Genomic DNA, 14,934 nt, shown 5'->3' on the forward strand with positions numbered 1-14,934 from the left:
CTGGCCTCTCTATGTGCTTCTTTTAATAGGTGTTCATCTGAAGGCAGGGAAGTCAGACCACCATCAGATGCCATTAATTTCTGTTCCCCTTAATTTTTGTCTGGTAGTCTGCCTCTGCTGTTCACATCGTACTCCGAAAAGCCTGCCTCCTCCAGTTAAATGTCACACTCAGGGCTATGAGTCCCCCCACATTTAGACAACCACAGCCACACCCCAACCTCTGTGTTCCTACCATTTCCTTCAGCTCCTCCCGGCACCTTAAACTACAATGTTTCTGGCGGAGATGGGGGTCCTCAAGGGTTTCTAATATTTTTTTAACACTGGCCCATCTCCAGTATTGCGCAAAGCCACTGCATAGACAATTCAGCTGCAAAATTTCAACATGTTGCTGATTGTGATCATTATGCACCAGATGTCTCACAAGCTACACATCCGACAGTCTTCTAACCGTGATTGACAACCAGGTCATTGCTCAGGTGCAATGCGGGTGCAGCATGCGGCCCATTCTCATTCCAGTGCCTTAGCCCCTCAACATGAGCTGCCATCTTGGAAGCAGGCTGCCAGCACAGGTCTGAAGCCCTACGGCTCCTTTCTTACTGCTTATGAGACTGCCGGAGAGCTCATTCCACCTCTCCACCTTATTTGCCAGTTACACCAACCCCATTGGGTGACCTTTCACAACATGTAAGGGGGAAAGCACCTAAAGTGCAAGAGGAAAGCAGAAAGTGAGGTGAGACACATGCACTTATGGTACGGTCATGATCATGACCCCCAAGTTCTAACCTTTTAATAATGAGTAGGGAGTGGAAAAGAGCAAGGGAGAGCAAGGGAAAAAAAGAGAAAGGAGTTGATAAAATAGTTCTTCCTGTACTGCAATGCAAAGACCTGACACATAGTGTGACTGAAATGGTACTTAGGTAGAACAAATACAAGAATAGGGAGGTAAGCCACTGAATAAGAAACAGGGAACTGAGATAGATAAGAAAGCAACAGAACCACATGCAAGACCCAATGTCAAGTCTATATTGGATAGAATCCGTCTGTTGCAACAAGAGCTAAATAAAATGTGCACAGATGTAAAATGTTAACAAATGGCTGTGAAATGTACCTGAATCTGAGGAAGGCTGAAGATCTCGGGGAAGACATTAATGTGGTTGGAGTGTGCGATAAGTGCATGCAGCCTTTTGCAATTTGCCACGGTAGTGGGAATGGCTTTAAGTTGGTTGCAACTCAAGTTTAGTTCCTCCAGCAGTTCCAATTTGTTCAGTTTGCTGATGTAAAAGAAACAAAACGTGATTTGTGAGGTCATTTGAAATCATAAACACACAAATCCCCCATTGCATTATTACTGCATCAAAAGATAATCAAGCTTATAACTTACAGTTACCAAATCAAAATACACAAAGGACCTCATTAAAAACATCCTAACTTAAGACAAAGCTCTTTACTCATAACAGTGGTAAAAGTCCACAAATTGCAGGTTCAAAATATTTGTATTTAACTACATACAGGTTAGATAGATTTGATCAAACTATTTCCAAATGAGCACACGACCAAGAGCAAATAGGTTTTTTCTACTGAGTCGAGCTCATCTTTGAGAGTGACAGAACACTCCCTCTGAATACTTTCCATGTATTTCATAAAAGAGCAGAAAGGGGCCTTCACACACTTAAGACACCACACATTTTACATCGCAAAGAAAGCTCAATGTGCTAGGCACCAAACAATACACACTGTATTCAACACTTGCGTCACCACCACTCACTCTAACACAATTTCCTTTCTAGCACAATATTCTCACACAAAGAAAAACTGAAATAAACAATACCATACTGCTTGGTGATAAGTGTCTCTATAACTGTAAACAGCTGGTGACTGCTCTCACCCACAACCTCCATGACACAAGCGCAGGCATCCCCTACCTGTCGCACAATACAAAAATAAAATACAACTGCATAGTCACAAGTTCCTCATTTCTGCAATCACTCATAGTCACCACTGGAGTGAGGACCCGTTTTCATTGCAAGTCACACATCATAAAAATAGTATAACAGACATGATCCACCAGTCTCTGCTGTCATACAGCATTACACGGCAATGGTGCAGTCACAGCCACATCTGCTGCACACCCGGAAAAGTACACAGATTCTTGCCACTCAGAGCACCTGCTCAAACATCAGTAGCCATACACATTCCTAACACACCTATAAATGCAAAACATTTAACTGATACACCTTATAAAGCAGATTGCACCTCATATAAACCATAATGACAAAGTCACTTTCCTCACACTCAGATCAAAGGCCTACCGAAAGGGGTTCAGGTTACAACAGACACAACAAACACATACCCAGATTCTCTGTCATCACACTCTAAACCATGCACCACTATGTGCACCAAGTTCATGCCTTCTCCCTTCAGTCTTCAACAATGAATATGATTCTGATACGCGGGTCTCTTGGTACAGGAACAGAGGAGAGAACTATTCCTTAAACATAGACTCAAATCACAACACATGTGCAATAAGGACCAATTCTGGCACATGTTGGGAGTTGAAATCCATCCCTGGCACCAAACAGATGCCTAAATTACAATACAAGTAGAAGTAATGCTCACAGACATATATTCTATATTAATCTAGGGAGCATATATTTGAAAAGTTCCCCTTTTAACTGTTTCTGTCAACAGCAATATCCTTCCCTGTTGGCGAACTGAAACTATCATATCTTTCCTGCACACATTTTGCAACTATATTTTTAATACTCCATATTAAAAACATCACACTCTATAAACTATGGAATCGAATGTAGGAACTCAGTCTGGTACCCCAGCAAACCTTCACTCCCCACAGTACCAAAGAAAAAAAGTTGTAGGCAATTTCTTTATTTTTCTTGCCCTTTGTAATGCATGTCTTTCATTTAAACTAAAAAGATCAACAATCCATATTTTTCCAACAAAACCAGGACACACTTCAACTTCATTTCAGACAACACGGCTCATACAATCCCTCAAGTCAAATGACACTCTTTCCTCCTTTTGATAGGATTTCTTTTTCAATAAACCAGCAAGTTCAAAACAAGACTTGAAGCTTTTTGTTCAAATTTGGCCTTGGACAAAACACACCAGAGAGGAATACTTCACATAATTTGCAATCTAAAAGGAGGCACAGAACATGAAGCCTGGTGTAAACTTCTTCAAAACCCTGCCCCGCAAGGCAAAGTTGGACCACAGAATGCAGCCACTTCAGCCAGCCGCACATTGATCACAATTGCAACAGGCACACAAGTGTGCATTACACTGATTGACGTTGGCATGCTTTTTCACATCCAAAGCCTCTCCTGCCCAAAAGGCATTCATGTTTAGATTTTGTGTGTCTCTCACAGGACACCTGCCTAACACTATACAAAGCTGGCCCCAGAAACAGATTTGAGTATATGTGCTGCTGCACAGGATGCGGATTGGTTCTCTAATCCTTCAAGCTTAACAGCTACTATCTATTACCTGTAGACCAGAGGTCTTCAAACTTTTTTGCCCTGAGCCCCCCCCCCAAGCAAAATGTTTTGAAGTGAGGCCCCCTCTAAAATTATATTGCACAGATTTAGATAGTAGTTTCAGTTTCATCAACTTTTATTCGATTATAGACTTGTATAATCATAAAAAGTACATTTTAAAACAAGGAAATATAACATAGTCAAAAAGAGAAAAGTCAGTATACAATTAATCACAGAACTGGCGTCGCTGTACCAAACAACAAGATGACGAAATGGGTTACTGTTATAGAAATGGTACACGTTTAAGAGTTGACTTTGCGACGAGTTGATATTACTATTTTAAGAAAAAGGTCGCTATCATTTTTGCTTCATGCGGTGATTTCGGGGATTTTAAGTGGGAAAGTGCTAAATATGATTGACTGAGACCACTTGAGCGGAGGAGGGGCAAAATCCATGTTTTCCTTGCTAGTCTGTAGTACTTGCAGAAAAGGACGACATGTATCGTCGATTGTTCAGAGACTCCATCGCAGGGGCATCTCATCAGATTTCTGGACCAGTTCTTCGTTTCTGGAAATGAGACCAGGCGGAAAAAAGGATTGAACCGGAGTCTTGTAATTAAAAACTTTTCATAGTTTGAGAGGAAGTATGTAAGGTATGGCTGTATGAGTTTCCCTGTCTGCAGTATGCGAGATTTTTCATTTTGTTTTTTGGTAATCTCAGCTTGGTTGCGGAGTTCCCTTAGGTGGCCCATACATAGATCCTTCAAACGTTTTTTCGAAATGTCTTCTATTGAAGGGGGTTCAAGGAAGTAGTGCTCGCAGTCAAGATCTAGAAAGAATTTGTGGATATAATTGAGCCAAGGTATTTTCTTCCAGTACGCTAGGCCGAGACAATCGGTGATGAGAGAGCGGGTGATGTGGCTTTCTGGGTTACACCATATACGCTGCCACAGTAGGATGGGCTGGCATCGTATGGTGTCAGTCATATATTCCATACCCAGCTCCCGGTGTGAAGCTAAGATCGGGGAGCTTTGGGGGAGAGCTAGGATGTATTTGATAAAAGCGTTCTCTGTAACCTGGAGTTGGTCAATACATCCATGGCCCCAGATGCCTGCTCCATACGTAGCCACACTGTGGCATTTTGCATAGTATATCGTTAATATTTCCGCTGGAGCTGGTTTGCCTAGTTTCCGTGAGAAAGCACTTAATGCCGATACTGCACGACGAAAATTAAGGTTTCTGGCTTCCACTGCCTTACTCCAGGTCATTTTGTCTTCCACTAAAATGCCCAAGTATGGGTATACCGATGTTTTTTCTAATCTACTGTTGTTAATGGATATGGGCTTGGAGACTCCTGGTCTTGGTCCGATGGTCATTGTGAAGGTTTTTTTAATGTTGACTTTTAATCCCAGGGAGTCCATGAAAGTCACATATTTATTTAGCTGTCGCTGGAGTTGGTTGGATGTCAATGCCAAGATGACAGAGTCGTCGGCATATAGGAGGATGGGTATCGGGCGGTGATCTATCTGCAGGAGGTCCTGGCTCCCTTCCAGCATGGCCTGTTCTAGCCCATTTGTGTATAAGTTGAACAGGAAGGGAGCCAGCACGCATCCCTGCCTTACTCCTCTTGATATTTTAAAGGGACGTGATAGTTCGCCGCCAATGCCAAACCGAACTCGGCCTTCTGCGTTGGTATATAGCTCTCTCAGGAAGGCTAGTATGGGAGGGTCCACTCCAAGATTTTCCAGGATCTGCCATAGCTTTGCATACTGTACGCAATCGAAAGCCGCGCTTAGGTCTACATAAACCAGGTAGATGTTGCCTCCTTTAGCGCGTGCGTACTTTCCTGCCAGGAGGACGAGGTTTAGGGCCTGTTCCACCGTTCCGAGCCCTTTCTGGAAGCCGTATTGCAGGTCAGTAATGATGTTGTTCTCCCGGGCCCATGATTGTAGTCGGTCCAGGAGTATTCGACCTGCAATCTTGCCCGTGGAGTCCAGAAGGGAGATCGGTCGGTAGCACGCAGGGTCGTTGCGGTCCCCTTTCTTGAAGATGGGCAGTAATGTGGATGTTGACCATGATTGAAAGAGACCGGTTTCGGCAACTGCTGCCATTACCCGTGTGATTATTATTGACCAATAATCGACATTATGCAGGAACAGGTCCATAGGAACCCCGTCTGGGCCGGGGGCCTTGCCAGGTTTTGAGGCCTTGATTGCCTTTCTGACCTCGTTGAGGGTAAAGCGTAGCCTAATGGGATAGATATTACTCTTGGCTAATTCAGAGTCTTGTGGTTGAATTGTTTGAGCAGCACCCGTTGGTATTTCAAAGATTTTTGAAAAATGAGAGACCCAGTCGTCCTCAGTTATTGCCACGTCAAGATGGTTTGGATCAGTGGTGTTTACCAGAAAGGGTGAACTTATGGTCTGCCAGAAAGCAGTGCTATCATTCCTTGATGCACTGTCGTGTAGTTGAAGCCATAGATCTTGCTTTATCTGCTTTTTGCGATTTTTCCGGGCGATGTTGTAAATTTTTCTCCGTTGTGAGATTATTTGGGGATCTCTCGGTTTCTGTCTTAGGGCTTCTTTGAGAGATGTAAGGGACTTTCGGCAATCTGCGTCGAACCATCTTGTGGTGGAAAGTCTTGTCTTGTTTTTAGTGTTTATGAATAGTTCGTCCCTTATTGCTTCCTGAATGTTATAAAAGGAGGAGATAATTATTTCTGGGGATGCCTCGGGGGACAGACAGTTAGTTAACCAGAGATGCGTTTTTTCAAGGACCCTTTGTGTTATCTCTTCCGGGTCAATCTTTGACCATTTAATTGCGTAGCCATTCATCTTCCTCAAGGCCAGCGATTGTTGATCAAGGGAGCTGGCTTTTGATGAGAGTGTTCCAGCTTTCTTCATGAGGATTTCCACACTAAGAGGATAGTGGTCACTGATTGGATTTGACCCTGTTTTATAGTTTTTTAATTGCCCTTTATAGGAGTTTGAAGCTATAATATAGTCGATGGTAGACAAACAGCCTCGCCCGTGAAAGGTGGGTAGAAAGTCCTGCACCTGATTGACTAGTTCATTGGCAAAGTCAAGGTCTAGGGTGAAAAGGATTTCATTTAATTTGTTACCTTCCGACGTGTGCGCAAAGTGGGGAATGGGATTTCCGAGTTCGTTCTGGAGCCCACAGTTCCCATTTTTGTGATTTGGGCATAATGTTAAATTGAAGTCGCCTCCCCAAATGTAGTTGAGTATGGAATTAGGATTTGTCTTCTGAAGTAAAGATAAGTGTGCTGCTATTTCGTCTAGGTGTGAGCAGCATTCCTGAGTGCCGGTGTTATTATAGTAGTTTATGAATATATGTACGTTTTTCTTTGATTCCGTTGGCTGTGTGACTTGAATAATTTGGAAGATGTGTGATTCCTTTATTAGTTTCACGGTGAGTGGGAGAGTATTGGAAAAATAAATCATAAGTCCACCTTTTGGTCTTCCCATTGTACTAGGTACTGCTTTGGTGAAGAATGTTTTATAGCCCGCTAGATGAAGTGGAGTTGTGCGCCAGGTCTCTTGCAGGCACAGAATTTGTTGTCTCCTTGCTGTGTCGAGCCATGAGGGACAAGTTATTTTTGTTGTTAAGCCTGCAACATTCCAGTAGGCAATGGCCAGGCTCAGGGTTGATAGTTCCTTAGAGGTTGCGGGTGTTCTCAGGTTGTTGATATTCGCTGGGGCTTGTTGGATACGTATACCCATGTTGATATCAACTTCTGCTGGAGGGATGTTTAATGGCAACTTATTTGGGTGTACAGATGGTACCACTGACTCTGGAGATATTGCATGGTGCTTGGCGATTGCTATTTGTGATGTGGTATCAGATGTTTGTTTGCTAGGTTTGTCCTGGGTTGGTCAGTCGACCATTTCGAGACACTCAAAACGGTTTTGGGTTGGAAAGCCCTGCCATCCTTCGTAGATTTGGTAGGGTCTGTCCTGCCAATATAGCCTCTGGTGTTCTCTGGGCCTTTCTCTTGGGCCGCCCCTACCTATATAGTCGTAGGAGTGTTCTATTTGTTTCCATGGCGCTTGGTTCCATGGCGCATGGTACTCCTGGTTCCACGGTTCTTTAGGGAACTGGTGCCATGCCCACGGTGGAGGGTTGCGCTGCTGTTTTGCTGGGGGATAGAAGAAGGATAGGTGTCGAGCATCGATCCCCCCTTTTTTGTCGAGCTGAGGCCAAGCACAAATATAATCTACTGTTGAGGGATCTCTGCAGGTTATAATAATGCAGTCTCCACGTATTGATTTTTTCGTTTTGCCTATCCAGGCTACCCTGCGGGCTGTGGTGATCCCTCCCGATAGATGGGATTCGAGAGGTCTATTGATGCTTAACCACTGCATGGCTTTGTTTTTAAGTGACCATGCAGTTTCTGGTGTATTGTCGGTTAGCTCTGGGACTCCTGTGAGGACTATTGTGTAGGGAGTAGCTTCCGGGGGCAAATGGACAGGACGTCTGTCTGGTGGGGGTTTTTTGGGTGTGTTTTTGGGTGTGTTTTTGGGAGTCTTTTGGGGGGGCAGTGGTTGCAGTGGAAGGATTTCGGGCCTTTTTTGTAAGCAGGCTCTGCTGGTGTCTGTCTTTATAGTTGAGCCTGGAGTGTCTATCTTGTCTGTATCTGTGCTTACTGTTTGCTGTACAGTTATAGCAGGAGGTTTCTCTTTCTGAGGTTGGGGCGTTTTAGTTGCAGGTTTGGGAAGTGTGATGTTTTGTTTGGGGTTTTTCTGTGCTAGGGACGTTGGGTTTTTGTGATTGACTATTTTTTGCGTGGGTGCCTGGTTCTGTTTTTTAGGTGGCTGGGAAGTGTTACGCTGCCCCTTTATTTCTATACGGGTATTTGAGTCTAGAAGGGTGGCCGAAATTATAGTTAGTTGCGCTTCGAGATTTCTAATGCTGAGTTGGATGGGCTTTAAATATTGATATAAGAGGTCTTTTGTTGTAGTAAGAACTTGCGAGGTGATTCTGCAAGTTTTACATTGGTTTTCAATATAGTCGTTTGAGATTGCCTTATGCGGGAGGATAGTTTCTGGGAGAAGTGGTGTGCTATGGGACGTGGAGTTTAGATGAGTTGTTTCGTGTTCCGAGCACGGGACACTAGGGAATTCTTCGTTATTTACTGAACGTGTTTTTGGGATTGCTCCTTCCCTATCACCTTTCTGGAGGGGATTATCGTTTGGTTGAGCCTCCCCCTGAGATTGACAGCCGGCTAGATCAGGGGTTGCTTCCAGGTCATCGAATGTTATGGAGAGGTCTGACTCAGAATGTGTGACTGACAGGTCTACTACCGACGGAACTGTATTTGGATCTGGTACTGGCAGTGACACTGGTAGAGAACAATTTTGTGTATTGAGGTTGATGGGAGAGGTGGCATTTGCTATAGCGCCTAATGAAGAACGCTTCGCGTTTGCAGTCATGAGATCTAATGATACTCTCTTCTCCATCAGGGCTATGCTCTGGTTTATTGTCTCATGGACCCGCGAGATGAATAAGTCAATAGGGCCTGTTACTTGTGCTACCTCCTGCGCATGTTTCGATTTTGGCTTAGAGGTGCTCCTTGTTTTTGGTGGCATGTTTGTTTGTTGGGTCAGTGATGAAAGAGAGATGGCCCGGTCCGGTCTCTACCGGTCACTAACGGGCAACAACGGGCCCGCCCTTGGCCCGGGCTTCGCCCGGGCGTCGACCCGCGCGCGTCCCGCGATGCGCGTTATGGGCCCTGTTTAAGTAAGTGTGTATGTAGGGAAGGGGCGAGGCACTGGGAGGGGGCGCGGCTCACGCGGGAAGAGGGAACAGCTGGTGTTACTGACGCTGTCCCTCGCAGTCCCGGGGCCGCGCCTCTCGCCTCCTCTGCGGCCTCGCGTCTCCTCGCTCAGGGTCTCAGGCTGATTTGGCAAATGAAGGCTGCTCCTGCAGCAATGGCAAGTAGGGCTTTAGCAACGCTGGCAAGTCTGTTGAAACAGCAACCTCTGTGGCGAGCGGCTCCCGCGGAGCGGGGGCCGCGAGAGGTTTTGTACGCCTTGTAGGGGGCGGGGCACTGGGAGGGGGCGCGGCTCACGCGGGAAGAGGGAACAGCTGGTGTTACTGACGCTGTCCCTCGCAGTCCCGGGGCCGCGCCTCTCGCCTCCTCTGCGGCCTCGCGTCTCCTCGCTCAGGGTCTCAGGCTGATTTGGCAAATGAAGGCTGCTCCTGCAGCAATGGCAAGTAGGGCTTTAGCAACGCTGGCAAGTCTGTTGAAACAGCAACCTCTGTGGCGAGCGGCACCCGCGGAGCGGGGGCCGCGAGAGGTTTTGTACGCCTTGTAGGGGGCGGGGCACTGGGAGGGGGCGCGGCTCATGCGGGAAGAGGGAACAGCTGGTGTTACTGACGCTGTCCCTCGCAGTCCCGGGGCCGCGCCTCTCGCCTCCTCTGCGGCCTCGCGTCTCCTCGCTCAGGGTCTCAGGCTGATTTGGCAAATGAAGGCTGCTCCTGCAGCAATGGCAAGTAGGGCTTTAGCAACGCTGGCAAGTCTGTTGAAACAGCAACCTCTGTTAGATAGTAGGAGGAGGAGGGATGATCACATAGGGTGGCGATCATGAGATCATTTTTGGAGTGCTCGTCTGTAGTTCGTAATCCACACTAAATGAGAGATTATAAAAAAGCAACAGCATCAAACAAAAACAGAATTGACCAAAAACACTACCACCCATAATTGCCGTGCTGTGGGGCCCAATGCACTCCACCTGCTGCACTAATGGGTGCTGTGGTGCTGAGAAGCAAGCTATCTCCTCTTCTTTCACTCCTTCTCCACCATGTGTGACCATCACTTCAATCTTGAAACACGGCTGGTTTCCTTTTGGAATAAAATTAGCTACTGCACACTCCCCCCTTTTTTGTGCCAAGGGCGCCATCTGCCCTACCGCTAGCAAGGAAAATTAGCCCTCATGCCCACTTAGTATTGCAAAACATTCATAATTATGATTGAGTGTCACTGGCCTGTTTCACTAATGATAGGTATTGCTTTGATGTTGCCTCTGATGTTTGCTAACATGGGCTTCCATCTCACACCATCCCTCTCCCTCCCATGTGTCACCATCAATCTCCCTCTCTGATGCCCAAATCAAGGTGTCTCCTCTGCTTAATTTTCCCCTCCCTTGGGCCACTATTATAAGGCTCAAAGAAACACTGACCCAGCAAGTATTCCCTGCAACTGCAGCACCAATGATACCCACAGCTCTGTGTAGCAGGCTGTCTTTTCTGCCTAATAAGTAGGGCCATTACTTTTATGCCAGATGTCCAACGCAGGATTTCTGCTTCCTTGTGTGAAAAAAACCCCCAAAAAAGCACATTTAACTCCCTCTGCCCCCCTGTAGCTTAGGCCCTGTTCCGTGCGTGCACAACACTGGTGACCTGGGCCCTAATGCTAACAAGGAAAATGCACCCATGTTCTTTTTCATAGTAAGACTGCTAAAACTGGTGTCCGAGGCCAACACACAGATGGTGTGGAGGGCTCCTATGCTGTGAAACATGTAGTAGAGAACTAAGAAGAAATATGCCTTCTCTCCAAGGTGACTGCGACCTGAAAACAATGTGTGCAACAGTTAACCACCACATAAAGGCTGCTTTGGAGTCAGTGTAGCTTTTAATTAACGCAGTCACTCAGCTTAGTGGTGACAAATATTTATTCTGTTTGAGGTGTAATATATGTGTCTGTTAAAAGGAGTGCACTCTTTAAATGGACACATATAAAAATATCCCCACTAGAAATAGTCTGAATGCTTATTGCTAACAGGTGTATTTGCACTTGTTTCACATTCACAGTGCTTTCTGTCACAATTGAGACCTTGTAGCACTGTAAACAAGTCACTATTCCTCACTGCACCAATCAGGATTTAATTATGTGACTCTCTGGTCACATACGAAGACATCTGCAGTGATCACATTAGCCAACTGAGGTTTCGTAAGATAAAACAGTATATTTCCCTTAGATTAGTTTAACCTGCATTTATTATTCAATTGAGGTGTGTGCATGTTTTTATATGCAGTTACCTGAAAGTGAACAAAAAACAATTACCTGTAGATATTGTCTCTTTTTTAGCTGTCTTTGACATTGAATTCACACTCACTCATCCTGCCCCAAACAACTCAGTAGTACTCATTACTATCATGTTTAATTTTCTTGTTTTCAAAGTGTTCGGTGTTTGTGATCAGTTATTGAACACAATCAATATGAAAACAAGTTACTTACCTGTAACTTTGGTTCTCCAGTATTGGAAGCTTTCATAGAATCACATGCCTGAATCATTCCCCGTCATCGAGACGGGAGTCTCCAGTATTATAAAAAAGCAATGCTTAGTTGTAGATCAAACTGAAAAGAGGCCTAGGCCCATTTCCCTTTTGCAACCCACAACCTTCGTTATGTAAAATAAACCAAACTTGTCTCTGAACTAATCAGAGGTCCTCACCCTCTAGAACAACTCCTGAGAGAACCTTTTGCCCCTCAGATTTTTGTGCACTTGTGCCATAGACACCTTTTGTGCTAACTCCAAGGTGAGCCTCTCAGGGGAGGAGGGTGGGTCGCATGTGAATCTATGAAAGCTTCCAATACTGGAGAACCAAAGTTACAGGTAAGTAACTTGTTTTCTTACTCCAGTATTGGAGCTTTCATAGATTCACATACCTGAATCAGAATAGCGAGCAGTAAATAATAGCAAATGAACAAGTTACTTACCTTCGGTAAAGCTTTTTCTGGTAGATAGAGTATCTGCCTGTGGATTCCTCACCTTGTGAATATCCCCTTGCGTCAGCAACATTCGGAAATTCTTTTTGTCGCTTCGCGCCGACGTGGACGATGACACAGAGGCACGGCATCGCGCGCGACTCCGCTGACGTCACCGACACCATAATAGGCCCACGCCGGCGAGATGACATCAGTTCCGCCCTTTTTTCCGTGCCTTCGAGGCACAGAGATGGACCGACAACAGTAGATATATATACAGTATACAATAGTCAAGATAACACACACAGTGTAAAGACAATGCAGTAATTCAAGTAGAATAACATATATACATCCAACATTGTCATTATCTAAGGTATAGAAGAGTGGACAACGGGGAGGCGGGTGGGCATGTGAGGAATCCACAGGCAGATACTGTATCTACCAGAAAAAGCGTTACCGAAGGTAAGAAACTTGTTTTTCTGATAGACACATCTGCCAGTGGATTCCTCACCTTGTGAATAGAGTCCCACAGCAGTCCCCACTCCCGGAGGAGGGTGTCCACTCTCCTATACCAGAAAATCCTGGAGGACAGAGCGCGCAAAGTGGCCGTCTCTCCTCACCTCGGAATCTAAGCAGTAATGCTTCGCGAAAGTGTGGATGGAGGCCCAAGTTGCCGCTCTACAAATATCCTCTACAGGTACACCCCTAGACAAAGCAGATGTTGAAGACTTTGCTCTAGTAGAATTAACCCTTATACCCTCTGGAGGTTCCTTACCCGCCAGGGAGCAGCAGATCTTGATGCATAGTATGATCCATCTTGAAAGTGTGTGTTTGTGCACAACTCTTCCTTTCTTGCAGCCAGCAAATCCAACAAACAGCTGGTAATCCACCCTGAACTCTCTTGTTCTGTCCAGGTAGAAGCTCACCGCCCTCTTAGGGTCCAAGCGGTCAAGTCTCTCCTCCTCCTTGGAAGGGTGAGGGGGAGGATAGAAGGTAGGAATTGTAATGGACTATCCTAGATGGAAAGGAGTTACCACCTTAGGCAGAAAAGCAGCTCTGGTCCTGAGAACCATTCGTTCAGCATGAATGGTCAAGAACGGGGGCTTAGAACTAAGAGCTTGAAGCTCACTTACCCTCCTTGCCGAGGTAATTGCAACAAGGAAAATTGTTTTAAAAGACAAAAGTCTCAAGGGACACTTGTGCAAGGGTTCGAAAGGAGAATCCATCAAGAAAATAAGCACCAGATTCCCATTTAGGCACAATAAAAGGAGTAGGAGGAAATTTATTTGTAAGGCCCTTCAAAAATCTTAAAACCACAGGAGATTTGAACAATGACGGCTGATCTGGTAAACAGAGAAATGCCGACAAAGCCGAAAGATAACCCTTGACTGTGGCAACAGCAAACCCTTGCTGCGCTAAAGAAAGAGCAAACTGTAATATATCTGATAAACGAGCCTTCAATGGGTCAACAGATTTCTCTCCACACCAAGTGATAAATTTAGACCATCTGTACGAATAGATAGATTTGGTGGAATCACGCCTGGCAGATAAGATGACATCCACCACATCATGTGGAAGAGAAAAGGAATTCAGGTTGCCCTGTTCAATCTCCAGGCATGAAGGTGTAAAGTCTGGAGGTGGGGGTTTAGAACCTACCCCTCCATCTGAGAGAGGAGATCTGCCCTGAAAGAGAGACGGAGTGGCGGGCACGAGGAGCGGTGGAGAAGATCTGTGTACCACACCCTTCTTGGCCAATCCGGGGCAATCAATATGACTTGGGCCCGGTCTTGGCGAATCTTCCTCAGAACCAAAGGAATCAAGGGTATGGGGGGAAATCGTAAAGGAGTCGCGAGTCCCAACTCAACTGAAATGCGTCCCCCAACGCTCCCCGCATCGGATACTGGAGGCTGCAGAATGACGGGCAGTGAGCATTCTCGCGAGTGGCGAATAGGTCCACCTGAGGAGTCCCCCGCGTCCGAAAAACATAACAAGCTACCTCTGGATGGAGCCTCCACTCGTGGTCGGCTGAGAACTGCCGACTGAGACTGTCCGCTCGAACGTTCAGAACTCCGGCCAGATGATTTGCCATTAGACAAATCTGATGGTCCTGAACCCAGGTCCAGAGACGCAGAGTCTCTTTGCAGAGACACTGCGACCCTACTCCTCCCTGCTTGTTGACATACCACATCGCGGTGGTGTTGTTCGTCAGGACTTGAACGGACCGACCTCGAAGGGAAGGAAGGAAGGCCTTGAGAGCCAGACGTGTCGCCCTCAATTCTAGAAGGTTGATGTGAAGCAACCTTTCCTCTGGAGACCAAAGCCCTTGAACTCCAGATCCCCCACATGAGCACCCCACCCTAGAGTGGATGCATCCGATATCACTGTGGCCACCGATTGAGGCAGTTGAATGGGCTTTCCTTGAGACAGCTTGCCTTCCACTCCCCACCAAGTCAGATCCTCTGCAGCTTCTCTGGAGATCCTCACAGACTCCCTGAGATCTCCGTTGTGCTGATACCACTGCCTGCGGAGGCACCACTGGAGTGCCCTCATGTGCCAGCGTGCATGGTTGACCAACAGAATGCAGGAAGCCATCAGACCGAGCAGGCGAAGGACCTTCAGGACTGGAACAACCGCTCCATTGAAGAATAAAGGAATCATTTCCTGTAAGTTGCAAATCCTTTGAGGTGGAGGGAATGCCTGACATACAGTTGTATCC

At 46.0% G+C, this 14,934-nt stretch overlaps 1 protein-coding gene across 1 annotated transcript in view; it reads right to left on the bottom strand.

Annotated features, from left to right (window-relative positions):
- Positions 1-14,934, bottom strand: part of PHLPP2 (PH domain and leucine rich repeat protein phosphatase 2) — a 631,402-nt gene that overhangs the window by 88,958 nt on the left and 527,510 nt on the right. The window contains exon 14 of the mRNA XM_086945488.1: positions 1,109-1,271. Within this exon, the coding sequence (XP_086801614.1) occupies positions 1,109-1,271 (163 nt within the window). The remainder of the gene's footprint in view (positions 1-1,108; positions 1,272-14,934) is intronic.

The sequence above is a fragment of the Lissotriton vulgaris genome, chromosome 12, assembly GCF_964263255.1.
Source record: "Lissotriton vulgaris chromosome 12, aLisVul1.2, whole genome shotgun sequence".
Classification (NCBI taxonomy): Eukaryota; Metazoa; Chordata; class Amphibia; order Caudata; family Salamandridae; genus Lissotriton; species Lissotriton vulgaris.